This window comes from Tinamus guttatus, unplaced genomic scaffold (genome assembly GCF_059628265.1).
Source record: "Tinamus guttatus ecotype Peru unplaced genomic scaffold, ASM5962826v1 Tinamus_guttatus_pri_ptg000674l, whole genome shotgun sequence".
NCBI classification, from domain to species: domain Eukaryota; kingdom Metazoa; phylum Chordata; class Aves; order Tinamiformes; family Tinamidae; genus Tinamus; species Tinamus guttatus.
The window spans coordinates 3,472,210-3,496,310 of NW_028289208.1; the positions used below are offsets into that span (position 1 = coordinate 3,472,210).

The following is a 24,101-nucleotide window of genomic DNA, read 5'->3' on the forward strand; positions in this document are numbered from 1 at the left end:
CCATGAATGTAAAACCATGTCTAGATCTCTGCGCCAGGTTTCGAGCTCCATAAAGAAAGTACCGCAGACATGAGAGTTCTCTGCTCTCAGACAGCACTGCTAACTTGGGTCTTGTTCACTTTCTTTGGCCGTACTTGGGTCTTTCACCATTGCAGCTGCATCAAGCCTGGTAATGTGACTCAAGTTGCTGAAGTCTGTCAAAATCAGAAGCCACTTGCTCCATCTCACTATGTTTGCGAAGTGGAGCAACGGGGACACCAGGTGCTGGGCAAAGCCTGTGAGCGCTGACCCAGAGCCACGTCCTCCAAGAACTCGACTCCTCACTCCCAAACACATGAGTCATATCAGGATCCTGCTGGGAGGCCACAGACATGCAGACTATGGCACCTTTGCAGAGCAAAGGCTCAGTGAAGATACAGTTGCACAGAAACCAGGGAATTTCTCAGGAAAAGGAAAGTAAAACCAGCATCACTTGTCATGACTGAACCTCTGCAAGCTGATCTAGATCAGCTTGGCTCTTGGTTTGGTTCACATGCCACCTTGCTCTTGGCACAGGACAACACTCCTTTAGGAACAGACCAGGTCTACAATGTCTTCTCAAAAAAATCGAGAAGCAAATGATCCGGGAAGCCAAAGTCAAGTTGCACGATTAAGTATCCCTAAAAAGAATGAGGCCAAAAAGGTATATTAACTTACAGTGCACTTCCAACAAGGGCTTGGGAAGCCACATATAACTGCACTCACCTTTCTCGTGATGATCTCAGGACTCCGGATTTCAAACAGATGAAGTCCTTTGCTGTTCATCAGCGATATTAAAGTTGGTTGGATCCCTATGGAACCAGTATAACCAGCCGGTGATGGGGATGGCCTACCTGACTTGATGTCCCCCATGTACTGTGACCCATCTGCCCACTGCCAAAAGCTAATTGTATCCCAACACCCCATGACCTTCAGCCTGTCAGGAAACTTGCTCCACCTGTCCCAACCATTTCCAAAGACTTTTCTGTTTCCCCAGTAAATCCAGCAGAAATTCCCAGCAGTGATGTGAGATTCCTTGTAGCTGCCAGGGTCGTTGCTGTATTTGTTTCCAATCCTTAGTGTTAGGAACGCTGCTGTTGGACAATGTTGAGTGCTTTGGCAAAGGGAAAACTCACTTGAAATCACTTCTGGGATCCCAGTGACCAAGATCATTTTCTGCAGGAAGTTTCTTATGGATTCGTCATTCTGCAAGCCAGAAAAAAAAGTCATAGAAAAAGATTTTACAGGTGTATTTTAATAATAAGTGGCCTAAAGGATGCGTCCTAAGGACTTACCCCACTTGGATCAGCCGTGCAATTAAAGGCTTTAAACTCTATCCTGAAAAAAAGGAAAAAGGCGGAGAAAGACGGTCACTAAGGGCTGCAGAAATCTTTTCCACGCTGCTCTCAGACACGTACTGCAAGGAGCAGTGACACCCTCAAGAGCCCTTAGTACCAACCTGGAGTCCAAGGGGTGCAAGTGTAGTTTTTTTTCCGCATACGCTGCTTGGATAGTGACTGTGATTTCCTGCACGGAAGTGAACAGCGTCACTCAGCTCAGTTTGCCTTAGAACAGGGAGTTGTGCTTGGAAATGCTGCTTTTTGGAGCAAAGCTCAACACGAATCTGGCTTCACCTCTGGCTGTCTCCAGGGAAGGACAGGGTTTTCCTTCTGCATTTTCATGCAATGAGTGCTCTGATGCCCACAGCCCCTGTCTATAGGCCTCTAGACAACAGCTTCATCTGAGGAGCCCAGTATATATGGCTCCGCCCTGAAGATTCAATACTGAAAGAACACCCTTGTCCATGACTTTTGCCATTTTACTGAGTCCTGTGTAAGCAGGAAGAAGTGGTCACTTAGGGTGCTGTCTCACAAGGTCTATCTCAAGCTGAAGGATCAGCAAATTCATTGGGGAGTTGGCCCCCAGGGTTACCGGCACCACCACAAGCTGTCTTGACACTCTTTTATAGACAAATCAAAAAAGAAGCCAATCTCTGAGGCTTGGCCTTTTATGCTTATTTTCTAATTTTCACATATGTACTAATGTTTGCCAAAAGGGAGCATTCTTATATCCAACTGCAGGTCATCTCCAGAGATCTGGCAGGCCTGGAGCAGACCATATCCTGAGAAGCACCATTTTAGGGACCTCTAGTTAAGATCTTCTACAGTCTTACCCAAAGTTATCTCAAGATACCACATAGCCACCAGAGACAGATGTGCCCAGTTCCCCAAAGCACCCTCCCTCCTAACTCATCTCTTGCAATACCTGCAGAGAGCAGAAGGGACTATTCTTGCTGACAGCCACGCTATATCTTCATTTCCAAGACAACAACCCTCCAAGTAGAGGTCAGAGACAGAATTTATGAGTATGGAGCTTTCCAAAATTAAAACACTCCTTAAATGCAACCTCATCTAGATTCAGGACAGAGCCAGGAGAAGCAAGAACTGACCTTCTCCATATACAGAACCATCAGGGGCTCTTTTCCTGGGGGAAAGATGCTGATCTCTGCAGCTACCAAAGCCTTCACCACTGTCCCTTCTGGCTGGAGAGAGATCTGGGGCTGGGCAAGACTCCACACCTTGGCCACGGAATCATTGTAGGAGGTGCCTTGAAAAATCTAGGTCAAATAAAGAGCAACAGATGAGTTAGGCCTTTGCAACTTGCCATGCATCTGTACCTCCTTTATAGCACTCAAGTCCTCCCCCAGCTCTCCCAGGCCCAATAGCATAGCTGGACTTCAGTGAAGCCGTGACCACATGGAGGCTGGAGAAGTCCTCCCTGAAAAGCACAGCGGTTCCTCCACCAGCCCCTGGGCAGGTTTTACCACCCCAGCCTCGTGAGGTGGCAAGGAAAGGTCTTGAAGGGTTACAATGCAACAGAATCAACTCAAAAAGTTTCTTGTTCAACAGAACTTTGAACAAGACCAGAAGTTACCATCTCCACAGCTCTCCGCTGAGCCTCTGTGTCTTCGATTTCAAACAGCGCCTTCAGAAACAAACCAGAAACAGATTTTAGAAAACAAAAAGAGGGGGCCATAGCTAGTGTGAACCCACTAGAACATGGACGGACTAGAACATGGACGTGTGGCCTGCAATAAGCTCAGAAGCATGGATGGATTCCTCCAAAGTTCACCTTCCTACCTCAGCACTCACGCAGGAAAATTGGGTTCCTTCACAATGCAACAGATAAATTTTAAACCAGATGGCATTATCTCTCTAGGGAGACCCCACCAGCCCACATTCTCTGGCATCTACTTAGACACGAAGCAAGCATCACTTCACATGACCAACACACCACTGGGAGGAGATGTATCACGTGCTCTGAAGCCACCTTGGACCAAGCTATCCAAAATCCCAATGCCAGGAACCGACGAGGCAGTCATCAGTAACACAATAAACTCCCCTTTGCTCTCCTAAGCAATTTGGGTCTTAGAGGAACAAATATTCTGGCCCGATATTACAATCAAGCCTTCTGACCTGGAATTACCTGGTTGTTTTCTGACCAGGCTCACACATAGTTTCTGACTTCAGATTTCTATCTTCTACAGAAAACTGTAGATCTCACAAAAACCACATTATTTAGAGATTTTAGATAGAGATCTCCACAAAATATGATTTAATGGGAAGGAACCAGCCCTCAGATAGTCACCTGCAACTTCTCCCCGGTGATGGTCAACGTTAGGCGCTTATCTAAGAAAGCCGCTGAAGCCAGAGAGTTGAGGATATGTTCGGACAGCCAGAAGTAGAGCATTCGGGATTCGGACAGCAGAGATGGGGAGAAGAGAGAGTCACTGAAGACATCAGAGTAGTTCTTGTACTGGACGAGGCCCTTTGAAGGAGAGCAAGCGTGTTGGCATCAACGGACATTAAGGAGGTGGGACAAAATAGCCAGACTTGGACTTTTTGCTTATAGCTTCATGGAAAAGGGCTGGCTGGATTCAGAGCGGAGATCAAGCCCCCCCAGCTGACCAAAAGGCTGGAATCAGACACTTGGGCAGGCTTAGCTGCCCACGTTGCAGACTCACCGTTGGCTGGGTGCAGACTCGCCATATAGTGTAGCAAGGAGCCAGCCCTTCCAGACAAACATCACAGGCAGAAAAACCATTGGTTTCTGAGCAGCAAGGGTTACATTACCTTGTGATGAGATTCTAGATAATTTGCTTTTATTAAAGGAACCGATGCAAGGGAGATATCAAGTCTGATATCCTCATCCTGGACAAAATTTGCTGCAGGAAGAAAACAATCCAAAAATAATCTCACACCTGGCATATGCATGGAAGGAAAAGCTTGCAAAATTCACTTTTAAGACTTGATGCAGAGTACTATAACTGCAGGGCCCAGCAGTTATAAAAGGAGCAAGCAGAAACACAGGACTGGGAGAACCAGGACACTTCAGAGCTAGTCTTGACCTTGCCAGCACTCACTGTGACTCTCTCTCCCTACTGGGAAATAGGGATATTCGCTCTTGGTTTTTATATTCCTCTCCTTTTTCCTAGTATTTGGGATTGGGAACTGCAGGCAGGCAGACAGAGACACTCCAGTATCGCAGCCCTAACGCTTCATGTGCGCTCCCGTCCGGGCTGACCAACATCAGCCCTTCTGCAGCTACTCTGCAGCTCTGGTCACTCAATAGCGAAGGAGAAAACTCTTATGAACGGTCTTTCAGTGCAATCTCTCTTGAAAAGTCAACCTGACACAGACATTTCAAAGCATAGAATTGCTAAGGCGTATTTTGCTGCTGTCTCAGGGCTTGGAATCCCAGACTTATTTTCAAATAACTTTTTTTGATGGATACTGCCCTGCCAGCATCCGGCTAAAGTGTTAAACTGCCTGTAGGAAAGGAAAGTGGAAGAACAAGAATATTTACCTGCTATGTCTTGTATAAAATTTGCCAGCACCTGGGCAAGAATATTGATTTCCTTGCAAACCTACAAGAGAAAAACAGAAAGGGTGTGTGAAGGCCGCAGAAGGGAGATTTTGGGTTGTGTCATGCCAATATTTGGACTCTGCTCAGCTTGACGAGCAACACTGGCAACACATCACTGATTTCACTCGACACCCTGCTTCAGCAGACCTTCAAGTCTTCTCCTTGGCTGATCTGCTGTCAGGAGACCCAGCTGCAGGTTGATCTTACCTCGCTCTTGAGAACAAGCTTCAGTGTAAAGGCGATGAAATCCGTGAAGAGCTGCTTGATCCAGCCCGGCCTGTGCAAGATGGAGAGGGAGCCTGGTCAGGGCTGCTCGGCAGAGCAGCACTTGGGACGCCACCGCCCCGCTCTGCAAACCAAGTTCTAAAATGATGAGGGGAACAAACTCACTCCTTGTCTCCCTGGAGGTGAAGTGTCAGTCTGTGGAAAGTCAGGTAACAGTCCGAGGCATCAGCAGCCACTTGGTCCTCCTGGCACACTGCATAGGATGGGAAGAGGAGGCAAAACACAAGCACTGATGGCCAACTCAGAGAGAGATGGAGAAGGGTGAGTTCATTTGGCTAGAAGCATGGAGCTGGAGCAAGATTTTGCTGCAGAGGACCAGCGGGGGCTCCCCCCATGGAGCTTTCACCACGGAGCCATACGCAGGACCGAAGGCACCGGACACCTACGCTCGGAGAGGAGCTCGTCTCTGGAGAGCCGTGCTTGGCCCTGAACCACAAGTCCCAGTGAAGGTCTCCAAAAGACTCTGGACACTGGGAAGTCAGGGCGGGAAGGACTCCCCTACGCCCACCCGCAGTGTTCCTGCTCCCAGCCACGGCACTCCCGTTTCCTCGGAGGAAGCCCGCATGAAGCTCGCGACGGCCAGCTCTTACTTACTCAGCTTTATGTTTAGCTGCAGATCAATTGAGGACTCAATTTCAAAATCGACCGAGTGGAAAAGCTGCAAGCTGCAAGAGAAGACGACAAACGTCCAGCAACCGCACGCAGCCACAACGGGAGCGCGTTCTCCCTCAGCCGCGGGCTGGGTCTTACAGCACCCATCGTGCAAATCCTTGCACGGTGGTTAAGCAGCCCGGCAGTGCAGAGCCTGAACAATGCAAGATTTTAAGCAACTCTGCCCTGGCTAAAAGCCAGTGGAGAGGGAGCCTGCAGCTCAGCACAGGAGCAAGCAGGAGCCTCCTGGGTACTTACAACCAGGCCCCGGCATAGCCGTAGTTCAGGGTGCCTTTGAAGACGGCCATCACATTTTTAATAGTGATGTCAATGGCATCGTTTTCCTTGAGCTCCACCTCACTCTGCTCGATGGACAAGTTGTTGAGCTGGATGCTGGAAAGCACGAAAAGCCGGCAGATTCTCAGGCTCATGGGACTCCCGGGCGCAGGAAGACCCGCAGCACTTCCAAAGCGGCCTGCGCCTCCCCTGCAAAGCGCTCGGGAGCCTCTGCAAACCAGAGGGGCTGAGCACAATGACAAGGCTGCCACCAAACGCTTGCAAGCGCGATTGTGCTCTAAAGAACAGTTTTGGCAGCCCTAGGCTGCATCCCATCTCTGCACTAAATAAGCCGTTGGCACCATCTATCGGCCAACGGGCCTGTGGGAAAGCTCAGAAAACTCCTCACTGTCCCGACAGACAGACCTCAACACTGCGTTTTTCAGATGTCTGCCCATAGAAGAGGACAAGCTTCTAACATATACACGGCCTCAGTGTTAAAACGTAGATTATTTGCCCCAAAGGGGAGGACTGTCCTGCGATGCAAGCACAGGGCGGGGGTGACTCAGGGCGAGCAAACATGCCCTGCTCCAGGCCGACAGACCTTGCCCTTTGCTTTCTGCAGGGATTATGGCATGGAGGTTCCTCCCAGGTGAGCTCCTGATCCCCTTCATCAAACGCGGCCCGCGAGCACGGGCTGTGGTACTCACTTGGTGAGCCCATAGGCCACCTTGCCGAGGAAGCGCACGGCCCTTTCTCCAGTGATGTTGGGGAATTTGGCGTTTCTGAAGGCCACTTGAATGACCTGCGCCGTTTCCTGGTTCACTGCATGCAAAAGAAAAGAGGGAAGTTCACAAACTGCTGTCTTCGCTAGTTATATATGGGGGGGCACCCGCTGTATTAGAGCTATGGAAAAGTTCTGTCGAAGGCTCATGGTTCAACAGCCACAAACAAGCCATTCCCAGGGACTGAGCTCAGCTTTTCCGTAGCTGAGCTGCACTTTAGAAGCAGATTTTGGAAGGTCCATGCTGCGCTTGCCTTTCCACTGCCCAAGGCATTGACTTTACCTCAGGGCGTTTCTAGAGCAGACTCCTAAGCAGCAGAGCTGTGTCCTCCAAGGAGGACATGGACTCAGCAGATCAGATGGTGCCTGACAGCACCAAGCACTCCCTCTCTGGAAAGGGCCAGGGAAATGGGAGACACCTGAAAAACACCCATCCTGCCCTCAACTCTGGAGAAAAACCTCAAACTGAGGTTTCCATACCCATTGCCATAAAGTTATTCTGCCTCTTCCAACCTCAATTTCGGGCACGTCTTCGGCATAGGAAAGTTTCTTTCCAGATGCACCCGCGTTCTGCTTGCCCCAGTGTCCTTCTCTGCACGCCCCTATGCATATCAACGCCTCCCCCAGGGGAAGCAAGAAAGCCGGCGTGGCGAGGACTTACTGAGCAGCGCCGCAGGCTTCGTCATCCTCCAGGCGATCCCCGTGGCGCTGTAGGGGAACGGCCCGAACTCACAGGCCGCTAGCGTGTGGACCAGCACCACCAAGATCCCGACGGTCCCGCGCCTCATGGTGCTGACCCAGAGCATCCTCGGCCAGAGCGGAGAGCGCGGATGAGTTCGACTGCTCCTTGGCCCTTGCGCGGGTGGTTTTCATACCTCCAAGCCGCGTGCACTCAAAGCAGGACATGACCTGCTTCCTCTAGTTATCAAGACTCCTCACACATTTCCTAGTCTTCCTATAGTTCCCTTAATCCTCTTGGAGTCACATACTGCCTTCCTCCTGCAACAGGCACGCTCCTGGAGAGAGGACTCTTGTCAAGGCCAATGGGCCTCCCTCTTCTCCTCGCCTTCCCGGCGCGCGGGCTCGCTGGGGCCCAAGGTTGGCCGGTTTCCTCCGTCCCCGTCTGGCTGCATTGTTTTCCTGCTGAAGTGACAAAGTGAATGGCCCCAGGTGCCCCGGCGGGAGGCACTCGCGGTCGCTGACCCGCCGAGGGAGAGCGAGCGGCCGGAGCCTCCCTCCGAGCGTGACCAGGGCACAGGGGCCCAGGACGGGCTGCCCGAGCCGATGACCGCGTGTGGGGTGAAGAAAGCGGCGCGCCACACACACCTGAGGTGTCCGTCCACATATCGAGCCTGCAGGATGCCCGGAGCTGTTGCTGCATCCCCTGTGGTGGGCCTAGCAAGGAGCTGCCAGTGTCTGGAGAGGGGAAACATCTTCCCAGGAAGCCGCAATGGGCACCAGTGCAGGGTTGCAAAGGGAGCTGAACCCCTGGCTCCTCCTCAGCACCTCAATCAATTAAGCAGCACCCTGTAGGGTACCACGCTGGGCTCCTTCCCCACTTCAGCTGCTTCCCCCAGCACCACATGCCTGCTAGAAGAGCCAAGGAGGAGAGGGGACTGGCGGGCATTGACCTCCAGCAGGAACAGGAAAGCTGGCTGCGATTTTCCGACTACAATAGCCAAAGAACTGGGAGGCGCAGGGAGCATCCCTGCCCTGGAGTAACCGGCCCGAGGAGGCTACCGCAGGGGACACAGCAGCCAGCTCGCAGCACGAGCCGGGGGAGACTGGCCTCCTTGCCTCCTCCTGCTTGAAAATGAAGCTTGCAAGAGGTTTCTCCACTGCATTGAGCGAGGCACGGGAGCATGGAGACCTGCGAAAGGGTGGCACAGGGACACCGCATGAGGAAATAATGCTATTTTGCCATTTCAGAAAGCAGGGCCTCAGCAGCAGAGGTTGTGAGAGGTATTTGCTGCATAAGGCTTTGCCCGAAGGCCACGTGCGCGCGTGCTGCTCAGCACCTTGCTGCAGTGGGAGCGCTGTGGGAGCCCGGGCTTGTTTTTCCCCCCGGATCCAGAGCAGAGGTTCTCGGCGGCACTGCTAGCCTCTGACCCGAGCACAGGGTGTTCGGCTGCAGTTGCTTCCTGAGAGCCTGCTCAGAGACACGGCCCCCGGCTCCTCGCACGTCCCCACGGCGCTGGGGAGAGGAGAGCACCCCGCAGCCGGCCAGCAGCACCAGAGGGGCCACAGAAACCCTCGAGGAATAGGAACACGGCGGGGGGCGCAAAGCAGACGCCCGCCTGCTGTCCTGGTGTCTTGCAAGCCCTGGACACCATGGAGGGGACAGGTCTGCCCCTCTTATGCAGGCAGAAGGGACAACAGGAGCAACATGGGAGGCAGGGAAGCAGCACCCTGCCCTCAGCCTCCCAGAGAACCCACCTGGAGTTACCCACACACAGCAAATGACTCACCCTGGCATCTCCAGCCTGGCAAAGCCCAAGCTGATGCAGGAAGCCCTAGCTGAAGGCCCAGCTTTGTCCCTCTGAGGCTGCAGCCACATCTCACTCTGGCCCCTGTGGTGCTTTAAAGCTCCAGCAGCAAGAGGTCTTGAAGGCAGAGGGACTGTCAGCTTGGACAAGAAGTTATTTCTTACTGCTCCAAGCTGTGACCATGGCAGGGTTGTCATAGTAGGCAGCAAGCAAATTCACAAGCTCCTGTTTATGGTCACAAGGCTTTAAAATTAAGCACTAAAACCAAAAGTGGACATCAACAAAACCAAGCATGACTGCGAGCATAACTCCACAAACCCTCCTCTGCCTACACCAGCATTGCCTGCAGGAGGGAGAGTAGAAAGGAGGTCGCAGCAGGAACCATGCACACACGGAGCAGCTCGTGGGGATGAGGGTCCCGCCGGGGTGTGCGTGGAGCCGCCAGCTCTGTCTTGTCTTACCTAGGTTCCGTGAGAGTTAAGGGCAGAAGAAATCCAGGCCAACCGGACCTCAACAACTCCTCAAATAGACCATGTTTTAGCAAGACCTACAAGCAAGGAGGCTGAAATACGGAGACCATGTGCATCTCCCTTGCCTCCTTGGCAAGGACAAGGATGTGCTCGCAGAGGGGGAGCGCTCGGAGGCCTCACACTGCTGTGGAGAGCTGGGTTTTGGTCCAGGTCTCGCTCTGCCAGCCCCTGGCCATGCCCAGCTGTGCGGCCAGGCTGCTTTCAGGGACAAGCTGGACAGCCCCCCGACACCCAGAGCTGCAGCAGCACTCACAGGACAAGGGTGAACATTCACACCAGGACACAGTTCAGGTGAGCCAAGCCAAACCCTTCCTCCCCTCCTGGCTTCTTAAAGCCCTCAGCCCCAAGGGGAACACATACAGGTTCAGGCAGGCAAAGAAGACACAGCCTGGGAGCAGCCCAAAGGCTTCTTCACCTACTTCCTGCATAAGTAACAAAATTAAGATAAAAAATAAGCTCTGAAAATACTTTATTGAAAGACTATTGCTAAATTTTACCATCTTGCCTGCCTTTCCTCCCCTGCCCTCCTTTTCCCTCTTCCTCTAAAATTATTTCCAGCACATTGAAAACATAGTGAAAAAGTACTTCAACAAGAGGTTAACAGGAGCTGTTGATTTTGAATAAGATTTATCAATTAAAAAAGAAACTTGGTGCAGCAACTAGTGCTGACCAACCCTGTTTAATGTCAGCCTCCTTTGAGATGAGGAGAACAGGCATTACAGGTCAAAGTGACTGCACAGGTTGTGCCCAAACACACACAGGCCAGGGCAGCATTTCTAGCCTAGCAGCTTGGCCATGGAGGAGCAAGCAGCACAAGGCAAAGCTGGGTGTGTGTTGGGACTCTTGTCCCTGGACAGTCTATATCAAGGTAACTCGATCCCTGAGCCCAGATAACACTGCAGACTGCACAGAAGTCACTGTGCCAAAGGGATCAAACTGCAGCTTCCCAAACATCTGCAAGTTTCCCTGCCTCAGGAATGTCCATGACCTTTGTGCTTACACATGTTGTTTGCTCAAGGAAAGCCACCCAAGGCACTTAAAGGTTGAAAAATGTGTTTAAGGGACAAGGTTTAAATATCTGCAAGCATCCTTTTCAGCCCCTGATAAACACATTTATTTTTCCAAAAATAAAAAAGGGGCAACCAAGAGCAAAGCCTGCCCTTTTGCATGGGTAACCTCCAGATTAAGTGCATACAAGTATAGCCACAAATGCCTGCAAGATTTATTGAAGGCCTTAATTGTATTTAAAATGAAAGGCAACACAATGAGGAAACTCCAAAATGCTCTGGAGTAGAAATGCATCTAAGGTGAACACACAACTTGACTGCTTCAAGTTTATAACAAAGCAGGGGGGAAAGGCTCTATTAAATAAATTCCTGCTATCTAGAATTAAATGCATTTTTCTCCCCTGATCTGGGAGTAGGAAAGTAAAGGCCTTGATTTTGAATCATCTGAATTTGACAACCTGAAATGTAACCTGCGACTCAGCTGACCCAAAGATAACTGCTTATCAAGAGGTCAGTCTTCATTTCCCTCCTTTGTTCCATAAGGAAATTGCACTGTCTTTCATAGGAAAATATTTATGCAGAAAACAAGTTAAGATTGAGCACTATTACTGAAGCCATTCAACAAGTCCTTCTTAAAAACCCTGCTAGCACATATCCAGTGATTTATTGTCTGGAGATACTACACTCAGTGTAATTTAAATAGCATTTGAAACATTCCAACAGGAATCACATTGCACAGGAAGAAGCAACGTGCTTCTTACATTTCTGCACACACCTGCCACAAGCCTGCACATCACACAGGGCTCCAATGCCAAGCTCCTACATAGGGACCTAACCCACAAGGGAACAAGTTCTTCTTTGGAATGAAGACAAGCCCAGCACGTCTTAGTCTTGACACTGCAATCACTTAAGGCTTCTTGCAGCTTTGTCAGGGTGAGCCAGAGGCAACACTGCCCCTTTTTGCTCATGTTTTGGAGCTGGAATTTTGATTTCACCAGGTAGATTTAAAACTCGCCGAAGCTTCAGGCAGGTAGACCAGTGTCGAGTCAGTTGCGGACTGCACGAGGCCCTTCTGGCAAGAGAGATGCAAAGAAAGTCTTGAAGAAAAGCCACGCCGTGCTCAAAAACGATGGGCTGGCCTGCTGGTATTCCAGTAACACTTGTCCTTCCTCAGGAGAGGCCTCCAATTCATTGGCTCCGCCTGCATTTTCTTGCTACAGAAATAAAATAGCATTAGAAACATTCTGTTTGACACCAATTATCACATTTTCATTGCTCTTTCAGCATGAGGCATTTCTATATGAAAACATCATCCCTGAACAACCACACAGCTGGAAGAGCAAACTGTGCCCTCTTGCTGCTTGTTTACCCAGCAAACACCTTCAAGAACATTGTGGTGAGAACAAACACCTACAGCAAGAAAGCAGGGACACAAGACCAGCACAAGGGAACTGTTCGCACATTTACAGCCATACTTGGATTGCTTAAGCATTCAAGTAACTCCTCATCACTAGATTAGGCTAAACATTGCCTTCAGTTGCAGTCTGAACTGCAGTCTGCAGTTCAGCTTGCAGTACAACTACTGTTACTGCAGCAATAATGAACCAACCTACTGCAAATATCTGCTTTTTCCCCAGTTGCATGAAAATGTGATGAGCCTGTGAGTTCCGCTAAAGGTACCTTCTTCTAACCAAGAGTTTTATGGCATAATGTGCCAGAGCTCTTCACTTATGAAGAATCATCAGGATTATAATCTCAGAAGATAATTCACTTCCATTAAAAGAATTCACTGAGGACATACCAGTGGATAGAAACTACAGAATACCATGCAGGCCGGTATACACTGTAGAAGGGGAATTGGCCATACCAAAGAAAAGTAGGCTGGTGATTGTCCCGCCATGGAAAGCAGTTTGACAAGAAAATGAAGCCTCCCAGGATTTCATGTTCATGGTTTAAAACAAGACATACCTGTAAGTTATTGTTCTGATCCTGGTTTGCAGCAGCCTGAGCCGGAACATTATTCGGGAAAGGCTGAACCGGTCTTCGTCTAAATGGAAGCCACCCAACATGATGCCTGGAAAAGGCAGCAGGTGTTATTAATGCTGGGGAAACTCCTGCTTGTAGCATCCAGACAGTTCAGGTAACCTCTGCTCAAAGCCTTACAAACTGCAAGTTCAACTTATTGAGCTCTAGGCTGCCCCAACCCAGACAGATGCCACAGGAAGCACCTTCATAGAATCATAGAATCGTTAAGGTTGGAAGGGACCTCTAGAGATCATCCAGTCCAACCTCCTGCACATGCAGGGTCACCTACAGCACATGGCACAGGAGTGTGTCCAAGCAGGTTTGGAAGATCTCCAGAGAAGGAGACTCCACAACCTCTCTGGGCAGCCTGTTCCAGTGCTCTGGCACCCTCACTGGCAAGAAATTTTTCCTTAAGTTCCTGTGGAACTTTTGGTGCTTCAGTTTCTGGCTGTTTCCTCTAGTTCTGTCGGCAGCCACCAGTGAAAAGAGGCCGGCCCCATCCTCTTCACTCCCTCCCTTGAGGTACTTACATACACTGATTAGATCCCCCCTCAGCCTTCTCTTCTCCAGGCTGAACAGACCCAGCTCCCTCAGCCTCTCCTCATAGGGCAGATGTTCCAGGCCCCTGATCATCCTTGTAGCCCTGCGCTGGACTCTCTCCAGCAGCTCCACATCCCTCTTGTCCTGTGAAGCCCAGAACTGGACACAATACTCCAGATGTGGCCTCACTAGGGCTGAGCAGAGGGGCAGGATCACCTCCCTCGACCTGCTGGAGACGCTCTTCTTAATGCACCCCAGGATCCCATTGGCCTTCTTGGCCACGAGGGCAACTGTTGCCTCATGGTCAACTTGTCATCCACCAGGATGCCCAGGTCCCTCTCTGCAGAGCTGCTCTCCAGAAGGTCAGTCCCCAGCCTGTACTGGTGTCTGGGGTTATTCCTCCTCAGGTGCAGGGCCTTGCACTTGGCCTTGTTGAATTGCATGAGGTTTTTCACCACCCAATAACCTTCATAGCCTTCTTTTAACAGAAGGTATGAAAGAAGATTCAAGAACTGGCAGTGCTGCTTAATCAGGACCCTAAGCCTGCTGGAAATGATCAATATCATAAGGAGAACTTGGAAATTGCTTTTTTAGGTCAACTATGCCAGAATAAGCTTTAACATGAGATTTTAAACATATCATCCACTATCACTCACTCTTCACCCAACTCAGGGGCAGGCTATAGTTACAATTTTGATGCTAAACCCTAAGTTATAACCAGGATTAAGGGAGTGCTTCAACTTTTCTTCACAGAAGTCATATGAAACTCAAATAGGAAAAAGCTCACAGTAGAGCATAATCTTTCAATTAAATGCTTTCAAATAAAATATTATCTATTAAAATCATATACTTACAGATACATCAAAACAGTGCCACCCATGACCAGGAGAAATCTGCTGACACTGGAGTAGAAATAGATGATGTTGACAAAGACATAGAACAGTGTTGCTGAGTAGAGCCAGTCCAGCCAATCTCGATTGCCACCCTCCTCCTCTTCCTCCATCAGTGGCCCCCCCTGGGCATTCATCCGCAGGTTTTGGTTGGCTGCTGCGTTCACCTGCGGAGCAACGTTCTGGTTTCCAGGCTGATTCTGTGCAGGAAACGGGTCTGGGAGAGGAGCTGGGGGTGTCACTGGTGCCACCGGTATCTCCTGAGCACGCTGGGTACGGGATGGGTCAGTAGATGCAGCAGTAGTAGCCAGGCTGGAAAACAGAAAAGGACAGAATAAAGCTTGGTCAAAAGATTTTGCATTTTATGTTGGTATTAAAAATGCTCAGTAAAACTAGAGTCACATTATACATGAAAGTAGAAGCCAAAGTCTAGGAACTACAGGAGTAGTAGATGCAAGTTTCAGTTCTTCCCAGTTAACAGATGAGTGATGACTTGAGCAAATCAGCTCATACCAATTTTGCCTTCAATTTTAAGAAAATATATGTATTTTCTACAAGCTTTCCAAATAAATTTAAACTGTTCAGGAAGCTTAAAAAAACACACACACACAATCTCTGGCTTTACCTAGGACAAGGATTTACAGGTAGTGGTCTATAACCTACTAAAAATGGCCAGAAAGATGGCTCACAAGTAGGATTTAGTTTATTGTGCAGATACCTGCCCTCCCACTGAAAAAGGTTCAAAATCTGCAAGCTGCAAGACCCAAAGCCACATCCTAGATGCGAGCCAAACACTAAGTGTCAGTTAGAGGCACATGCCACATATTTCGACACCATAAAATATATGGTACAAAAGTATCCCAACAGAGTTGCATCAGAAAAGAGTTGCCACAAGCTTTCTATTTCTTTATATTATAGTTTTTACTTTCCACTGGTAACTTCTTATAAGAAAAACTTACTATTGCATGTAATATTGTCTTGCATAGATCTGCTGAAACCAGGACATCTGGAGCATGCTGTAAGTTGTGTAAGCAGAGAACCCAGGAGCCACATTTTGGAAGGGATGCTGAGCTGTTTCAAGGCTTGTTTGAAATGTAAACATAATACAGTTAATAAATACAGGAGAAACTGGAGCTCACACTCCAAAGCCTGCCAGATTGACAGCATTTTAACATCCTGACTGATGCATGCAACAGGCTTCTTTACCTGGTTCCAGCACCTGCTGAAGACTGGTTGTCAGAAGAGCATCTGTGTCTTTCACCATCTGAGGACGATGCAGAAGCTTCTTGACCAGCTTCTGGTGATACTTTTGGCTGAGCAGTTTCAACCTGGGGAAAACAATGCAGTTGGTGAGGACTTGCCCAGAATACTGAAAAAAGTCTTATGCAAAAGAGATGTCACACCACACTGCACCATTGCACAGTTCATAAGCTTTGTACTGCTACACCTCTCCTCTAGGTGCTGTCACACTACTAACACTGCTCTTAATCACCATTTTAAAGTTCCTTAAAATTGACCTGCACTTAGTCTCTCCATTTTTGTATTTTATAATTGTCACAGAGTCAGGCCTGGCTTGATTATAAAAATGCAATTGGAAAAATACTCAGCTACACCCAAAACAGTTTGATTTGTAAGCTTTAAGCTCTATATACACTCAGGTACATAAACTGTTGCATAGAGAGGCTAAGTCAAAAGCTGCTCTGTGCTTATGTAGCTGTATGATATCCAGGGAAGAGCTGGCTCATACCTGGCAAACTCCAGGTAGCAGGCTAAATACAATTTGTCTACAATGGACAATATAGGAGTATCTTTATTTAAAGTAAAACACTCATGGTGTAAAGTACATCTTAGGCCACATAGCAGCTAGTGCATGTAACACCAGCAAGTCCTCAGTTCAGTCTTCATGCTGATTTTGAGCTTCCTGCATGCTGTCTTTCCAAGTCTTCAATGACAGCAGTTAAAACAGTCTTCATCTCCTGAAGGTGACAGGTTACATGCTATTTAATATAACTGAATATACCAGATACTGACTTTGCCTGGTAAAATACAGCACTTTTCTACAAGTAGGCTGTAGCTTTGATATTTCTCAACAAATGCAAGCAGAATCTCCTTATGAAAGACAAATCAATTTGCATCGACCTTAGTCAGAATGGCTTTCACATCTCTGGGCATTAGAACTACCCCCGGCAGCAGTACTGCTATTACACCTGCAAGAAAAGCCTACAGCATCAGTGAAGTATAAAATAGCCATTACTTCCCATTCTTCAGATAGTCACAAAAATCAAGACTCAGTAGCACGTTAAGTCAGTAAACCAACCTTTGTGCTGGTTTCTTGGGCAGTCACAGAAGTCTTGAGGTTGTACACCAGATGAAGGGCATGCAATTCCTCATGCTAAAATAAAACATAAGCAAAGGCACATTAAAAAGCAGTTGTTCCATCCTGCTTAATATACCAGCACAGCATAAAAGAATTTCTATACCTTTGGCAGCAACTCTCTCAGACAGAGATGATCAAGCAGCAGCTTCCCAGAGTAAATCAATCTCTGGTCATCTTCAGGCTTTGGAGAAAGACAGAATATAGTAGTTACTTCCTCTGGTAAGTGCACACAAACATTAAACATTTACATAATGCATAAAATTGATTAATATAATTGGTGGTCAAAGGCATAGAGGTAGGCAATTTTAACTACCTTGCACATTAAGCTGAACAGGGAGCTGTGCACATCCAAAAAAGGGCGAAACAATCCATTCAGTTGATTATTATAGTGCACCAATATCTAAATTAACAAGACAAGCAGCAGGACTTGCTACACACCAACACTGACAGCCCTGACAAAAGCCCCTGTGCTGCTTAGAAAGGGAAGCTTGCAGCACTGTCCGGTCTGAAGAGCACTAAGGTGCAGTCAAATAAGTCTGTTGCACCCCAGGGACATCTGAGCAGCTGTTCACCAAAAATCTTCCTGCTGCTGCAGGACAGGGTAAACACATCAATCTTGTTCCAGGGCAGTGACCCTCCCCAGAGGGGAGGCAAGTCCTCATGTCACTTATTAGATCTCTCAGACATGCTAGTAAGTCACCTCTCAAGAGGCCACTGAGAAGCTCCCATGCATGATGCAACGTGGCTGGAAGCCAGATCAGCATCCGGAAGCTGAACACAGCAGCTCCCGTCCACTGGACTTCGTCATCGAGAGGCAGAAGTGCATATCCTCCAGGGAGGACATTCTGTGCATGCCCTCATGCCATGGGGTGAGACAGAACAGCACTGCACACCTCCCTGAACCGCCACAACAGCGGACTGCAGCGCAGAGAGCTTGCAAAATCTGCTCCAGGGCTGCAAACACCCTGAGCCACTGCCTTCAAGGTCTCCTGTTTCACAGCACAAGAACCAGCTGTTCCTATTAAACCAGGAGAGTGCCCCAACCCACTATCCACACCCAAAACACACTATGGGATTCCATTGATAGCATTCCACAGGACACCTTGTGGATACATAAGCTTTTCACAGAAGTATTTACCGACCTTGCCCGCAGCTCAAACTCTCCCAGCAAGAACAAAAAACTTTCCAGACAGCTGTTGTAAACACCCCTCAAGCACACCCCGTGCCTATCAGGCCCAGCTAATATTTAACTGTGGTTAAACAAGAAACCAAATCAACCCCCAAGCACCTTCTCCGCACGGCCTGCCCAAGTTTCACCTCTATATTTAACAGCAAGCACTGGGCAGCTGATGCAACCTTGTCCCCCCCACCACCACCCTCCCCCGGATCATCTGTAGAAGCAGGTGCTAGAAACGCTCCTCCCTCCCAAACATATTTGCTTATTTATGTTTACTTCTTTTTTTCGCAATGCCGCTCAGGACTTGCGTCACCTGGTCAAAGCGACGGCTCCGCCGAGACTCTTCCCGCGGGTGAGGCGGAACCGTTAAAACGGTTAGGAGAGGGGAAAAGCGGGTGGCGGCATGTGTACTCACGGGTGCCTCCGGGACGAGGCGCCGCAGCTCGGCCTTGAGGCGCCGCACGGTCCAGGCGGGCCGGGCGCGGAGGCGCAGGTCGGGGTGCCGCTGCGCGGGGCTCCGGACCAGCAGCGCGAGGGGCTCCTCCATGGCGGGCGCGCTCCGCGGCGCTGCCGCCGCCGCCATTTTATAGCGCCCCGGCCCCGCTCCGCCTCCCGCCTCCGCACGGCCGCGCTGGCCGGAGCTGATTGGCTGCAGCGGAGAGCAAGGCCGCCACGTGGGCCAATGGGGAGAGGAGGCGGGGCGGGGGGCGGGGGCAGGGAGCGGAGGGTGAGGGCGCGTGATTGGGCGGCGCCGGGGGGGCGGGGCGGGGGTCTCCGGGGGCGCGCGGGGGCGCCGCGGCGTTGCCATGGCGACGGGCGCCGCGCCGGGGGGGCCCGGCCGCCATTTGCCGGCGCGGAGGGGAGGCGCGAGGCGAGGGCCAGGCCGGGCCGCGCCGGGAGCCCGGACTGGAGCACAGGGCGCGAGAGGCCCTTCCGCGGCCTCCGCCACAAAGTAATCACCCCTTCCTGCAGAGGCGCCGCTGCAGGATGCTCCTCCAGACACTCGCCCTCCTCGGCGACGCGATCCAGCGCCAGAGAAGCTACTGGGAGTGAGCTGGAAACACCAGGAGAGGGGTTTGGCGCGTTAAAAAGTGCGGTGAGGCTGAGAGAAGTCGGTGGTATCTGGAGCACGTACCTGCTCCGCTCGTCCCCCTGGCCGCTTCGTGCTCGTTGGCAGCCGTAGCTGGCACCCAGGCTCACGCAGAGACAGTTTTGCAGCCAACAGGTGATTCTGCAACAGGAAAAGATGCTCAGCCGCCCCCAAGGAAGAGCTGCGCCTGCAGGACATCGCCGTGTGGGGGAACGACAGGCGAATTCGGAAGGAGATGGACTGCGCCTGAGCGTGCCCTGGCGGAGTGTTCGTGCCAGGGTGCAGCGGGACACCTTGCGAGGATGAGGAAGGCGAGTGCCGGAAAAGCCGCACTCCTCCTGGACTCAGCGCTGAGCAGGATCGGGGTCATCCCCCAGTGCCAAGCCCTAAGTCCGCTCTGTAACCCCAAAGATGGGGAGAAATGGCCTGAGGGCATCAGTGCCACCTGCCACTCCCAAGGAGATGGCAAAGGGCAGCCCGGCGAGCGGCCCCTTCCAGGACAGGGCGCCTTGGCTTGCCGCTTCCCTGGGGGCGGCCTTTGCTCGCAGCGCGGCTGGCGGGGAGGCCGCTGCCGCCGCGGGCCGCCCCGCGTCCCGGGCCGCCCCGCCGCAAAGCAGCGCCCAGAAAGGAAGCGCTCCCAGCGCGTTCCCGTGCGAGCGCCGACCCCGGCCTGGATCCCGGTTACCGTGAGAGCCCCGCGGGGAGGGGGGGACACCGGGAAGCGCCTCCCGGGATCGCCCTGCGCGGGCCGCTCCCCCCGCCGCCCCCGCCGCGCCCGTTACCAGGGCGACGTTGTCGGCGGCCGCCGGCCCCGCCCCGCGCTGACGTCACGGCGCGGCACGCCGGCCCGCGGCGGCGGCGGCGGGCGCGCAGCATGGCCAAGCAGCCGCGCACGCCGGCGCGCAGCGCCGAGCCCGTCATCGAGGTCAAGAGCAAGGTAAGCGCCGGGCCCCCCGCGCCGCGGCAGCCCCCGCGCCCCGCGCCGCCTCCCGCGGCGCCGCCGCAGCGCGCCCGCCCGCCGAGGCACCTGCCCGGCTGTGCGCGCCGCTCCCGCGCGGATGCGCAGCCCGCCGCGGCGCCCGGTCCCCCCGGCCCGGTCCCCCCGCCTCAGGCGTCCTCTCGGCCGCAGTTCGACGCCGAGTTCCGCCGCTTCGCCGTGAGGCGCTCCGGTGCCGGCAGCTTCCAGGACTTCTACCGCCTGCTGCAGACCGTGCACCGCATCCCCCGCGTGGACGTGCTGCTGGGCTACACCGACGTGCACGGCGACCTGCTGCCCATCAACAACGACGACAACTACCACAAGGCCCTGTCCTCCGCCAACCCCCTCCTCCGGGTCATCATCCAGAAGAAGGGTGAGTGCCAGGTGCTCCGCTCGCGTTAGGGAGCCGGGATGCTCTCCGAGGAGGAGGCGGGCGGGCTGAGCCGCCCCACGCTGAGTTAAGGGCTGATGCTGGGCTGCCCGCTGCTCCAGAGGCCCCAGCTCCAGCAGAGATGTCCATGGAAAAGCAGGAGAGCGAGCGAGGAGCGAGAGCAGGGCGACACGGGGACCGCTCTGCTCCGGCAGAGGGTATCGCTGCTTCCGAGTTGCATTTCCAGCCGAGCTCCCTCAAAACCACAGCTCTTGTGTCGGCTGGGAGCCCGATCCAGCTCCCGCCCCTGACACTGTGGAAGTGACCGCTTTGGCAGGGCTCTCTAGATTGCCAGATGCAGTGGATTTTTATTTTTATTTACTATGAATTTTTGTTCGTGTGTGCAGCGCGAGGAGGCCCTGACCGCACAGCCTCGTCCTCGGGGAGCGGCTCCTTCGGCTACAGTGCGAAACCGCCGCGGTAGCCGCATCCCTAGAAGGGCTACCGGCACCACAGGGGCGAAAGCCTCACGGGGACAGACACGTTGGGTCCATCTCACACCTCCACCGAGGTGGGTGGAGAGCCAGCCCCAGAGGTGATGCCCTCTCGCCCCATTTATTAGCGCCGAGGCTTTTTGAGCAGCAAGAAAAGTCCACAGGACCGTAGCCCACTCGGAAAAGCTTGTGCTTCTGGACGAACCCCGGGCGAGCGGTGATGCTGCCCCGGGTGCATCCCTGGGCTGAGCTGGGTTTTCCCTCTCATCGGGAAGTGCTCGACTTGCGTTTCATTCCTCCGGGGCCAAACGGGGACCTGGAGGCCTTTCTGCGTCCAGCTGCCATTGGCCCCTGCGTTGTCCCGCGGGGACGTGGGGAGACGGCAGAGAGGAGCCGGGCTGAAGGCAGGGAGGGGAGGCCGGGGCCGGCGCTGGAGGGAATCCAGGCCGCGCTCCATGTGCCTGTGCGTCCTCGTGGCGGCCGGGCGCGAGCAGAGGCGGAGGGAGAGGTAAATGACTCGCCCCAGGTGGCGGATCCGGCCGGGCCGGCGTGCCCAGGTCTCCGTGGCATCCGCGCGGCCGAGCGGCGCTCCCTCGTCCCCCGGCTCGGCTGGCTTTTCCCGTTGCCGTTCCCGGAGCCGCGCTGGGGTGCGGGAAATGGGCTCGGCAGCCTCGCGAGGGGCGCCGCGGGAGGTGAATCACTGATTTAAAATGCATCCAGGTCACCTCAGGGCCGGGCCGCGGTCTGACCGCTCGCGGGGCAGCCGGGGATGCGGCGGCCGTGCCGACGTCTCGGTGCAGCAGCCCGCGCCGCGGACGGAGCCGAGGGGCACACGGGCCCCGCTCCAGTCCTCCCCAGCGCCAGAGCGCGAGGAAAAGCGGGGCCCGAAGGCAGGGAGAGCCCTGCGGCGCCAGCAGCACTGGCTGCGGGGAAGCCTCGGCCGCCCTTTCTGAGCTAAAAATAACCACGGGAGCAGCACGGGGGGATATTTATAACCCAGGAGCCCTGTGAGCTGCCTGGGCCTGGGAGAAACCCCGCGGCCTCGGTGCTTCGTGGGGACACAGTGCCCACGCGGCTGCGGGTGCTGCCGGGGGCAGCTGGGGCGACCGATGGGGCTTTTTGCCCTCGAGGAGGGCTCAGCAGCCCCAGATGCCCTGTTCCGGTGCCAGCGAGAGCCTGGGGCCGCGGGACCCATCCAATGCCCCTGTCACGGGGGTGACTCAGCCCCCGGCGCACACAAGCCCCTGGCCAGCAGCCTGTCCAACCCTCCTCCTTCTCCTCCTCGTCCTCTTGTGCTGCAGCCCATTGACCTGTGGCTGGGGACGGGCCCCGGCTGCCAATGCTGCGAGCTGGGGCAGGGGGCCGCCCCTCACCACCTTGGCCTCCCCTTCGCCTGCACAGCAGCTCCCGGGGCAGCGTTTGCCCCACAGGGACAGCCCCAAAACCCCAGGTCCCTCTCCCACATTCCCAGCGGGAGCGCCGGGGTGCTCGGAGACGGCAGCTCCAGCGTTAAGCTGCCGAATTTGGCTTAAAGTGTGATTAAGGCTGAACCGCTGGCTAGATCTCACTAATCCCGGCCGCGTGTATGCCGGGTAATCCCGGGAGACGCAGGGAGGGCGCCGTGCTCAGCAGCCAGGGATGCCAAGGATGATGCTCTGGAGAAGGGCTGGGAAGAGGGCGCTTCTCCCCCAGCTCCTGCCCAGGATCCCCGGGGGGTCACCGGGGTGGGAGAGGCCATGAGCCCGAGCGCCGCCTGACGCCGCTTCCCCCTTTGCTCCGCGCAGCCGAGTCGGACGCCGGCGTCTTCGCCTCCAACTCCCTGCAGCGGAAGAAGAAGGGGCTGCTGCGGCCGGCGCACTACCGCGCCAAGCCGGCCCTGCTCATCGGCCTGCCCCAGGACTTCCGCCAGATCTCCTCCATCATCGACGTGGACATCCTGCCCGAGAGCCACCGCCGCGTGCGCCTGCACAAGCACGGCTCCGACAAGCCGCTCGGCTTCTACATCCGCGACGGCGTCAGCGTGCGCGTGGCCCCGCACGGCGTCGAGAAGGTGCCCGGCATCTTCATCTCGCGCCTCGTGAAGGGCGGCTTGGCCGAGAGCACGGGGCTGCTGGCCGTGAGCGATGAGATCCTGGAGGTCAACGGCATCGACGTGGCCGGCAAGTCCCTGGACCAGGTGACGGACATGATGGTGGCCAACAGCCACAACCTCATCATCACCGTGAAGCCGGCCAACCAGCGCAACAACGTCATCCGCAGCAGCAAGGCCTCGGGCAGCTCAGGCATGTCCACGGACAGCACCCCCAGCCAGCAGACCCCCAGCCCGGCCTCGCAGTACTTGAGCAACTACAGCACGGCCGAGAGCGACGACGAGGGCGACCTCGTCATCGAGAGCGACGGCGCGCCCCACTACAGCGCGGGCGGCTGTGCCAACGGGGCGCCCGCCGACAGGCCCGCGCGGCGCAGCCTGTCCCCGCACAGCGCGCGCGGCTCCCTGCAGTCGCTCGGCAGCCACGACGGCAGCCCCGGCCGGGGCAGTGGGCGCGAGGACGGCACCCTCCTCACCCTATAGCCACGGCGTCCCGCTCCGCTCCGACCCCAGGCCCTTCGCAGCAGCGCCCCAGGCCAGGCCCAAGGGCTTTTGCTACTGCCGAGACTCTTGGGGGGCGCCGGGGCAGGGAGAGGGGCCGCTGGGGAGGGCCCAGGGCCCCTGGGCACGGCCCTGAGCCTCCTGCCCCCTCGCAGCGCCCGTGCCCAGGGCGGCCGCTGCGGCTCCTGGCCGAGCCCCCACATCTCCCTGCCCTCCATCCTCCCAACCACGGTGTTTTTTTTTTTTTTTTTTTAATTGTTTTATTGAAATCTGCACCATCGGTTAATATATTGCAAGGGACAGTAAAGCCTTTTCTAGAAAGCCCTCGCGCTCGTCCGTGCCTCCCTGCGGCGCAGGCCGGGCCCCGCGGCGCCCTGGGGCGCTGCTGAGGACAGTGAGGGGCGGCTGCGCCTGCAGGCGCCTCGTGCTGGCGTTGTCCCCAAGTAGCAGGGTCACAGGGGTGCCCAGGTGGGGCACAGGGGCTCGAGGCCCTCGCCGGGGGCCCCACGAGACGCACCAGGGAGCGCGGGCATGGGGAGCAGGCGCGGGGCAGGGCGTCCCTTCCCCGTCACGCATCCCGCGTCCCACCGGGAGCCCCCTGCCTGC

The 24,101-nt window shown here is 54.1% G+C and overlaps 3 protein-coding genes across 3 annotated transcripts; 1 reads left to right on the forward strand and 2 right to left on the reverse strand.

Annotated features, from left to right (window-relative positions):
* Positions 1-450: 450 nt before the first annotated feature.
* CETP (cholesteryl ester transfer protein) lies at positions 451-7,761 on the reverse strand. Its single transcript, XM_010221421.2, has 16 exons — positions 7,602-7,761; positions 6,867-6,981; positions 6,139-6,273; positions 5,824-5,894; positions 5,335-5,422; positions 5,152-5,221; positions 4,885-4,945; positions 4,152-4,243; positions 3,667-3,846; positions 2,953-3,003; positions 2,468-2,635; positions 1,478-1,545; positions 1,314-1,356; positions 1,155-1,224; positions 745-830; positions 451-659 (listed from the first exon to the last, which is right to left on the reverse strand). The coding sequence occupies exons 1-16, from the start codon at positions 7,744-7,746 to the stop codon at positions 585-587; spliced, it is 1,518 nt and encodes a 505-aa protein (XP_010219723.2). The 5' UTR covers positions 7,747-7,761; the 3' UTR covers positions 451-584.
* Positions 7,762-11,748: 3,987 nt separating this feature from the next.
* On the reverse strand, positions 11,749-18,522 carry HERPUD1 (homocysteine inducible ER protein with ubiquitin like domain 1). The gene is made up of 9 exons (XM_088536466.1): positions 18,388-18,522; positions 16,899-16,976; positions 16,736-16,810; positions 15,625-15,746; positions 15,378-15,500; positions 14,383-14,730; positions 12,932-13,037; positions 11,913-12,177; positions 11,749-11,879 (listed from the first exon to the last, which is right to left on the reverse strand). The coding sequence occupies exons 1-8, from the start codon at positions 18,517-18,519 to the stop codon at positions 12,010-12,012; spliced, it is 1,152 nt and encodes a 383-aa protein (XP_088392592.1). The 5' UTR covers positions 18,520-18,522; the 3' UTR covers positions 11,749-11,879; positions 11,913-12,009.
* Positions 18,523-19,936: 1,414 nt separating this feature from the next.
* On the forward strand, positions 19,937-23,477 carry PARD6A (par-6 family cell polarity regulator alpha). Its single transcript, XM_088536451.1, has 3 exons — positions 19,937-19,999; positions 20,192-20,414; positions 22,690-23,477. Exons 1-3 carry the CDS (start codon positions 19,937-19,939, stop codon positions 23,475-23,477), a joined length of 1,074 nt encoding a protein of 357 aa, XP_088392577.1.
* The last annotated feature ends 624 nt before the right edge of the window (positions 23,478-24,101 follow it).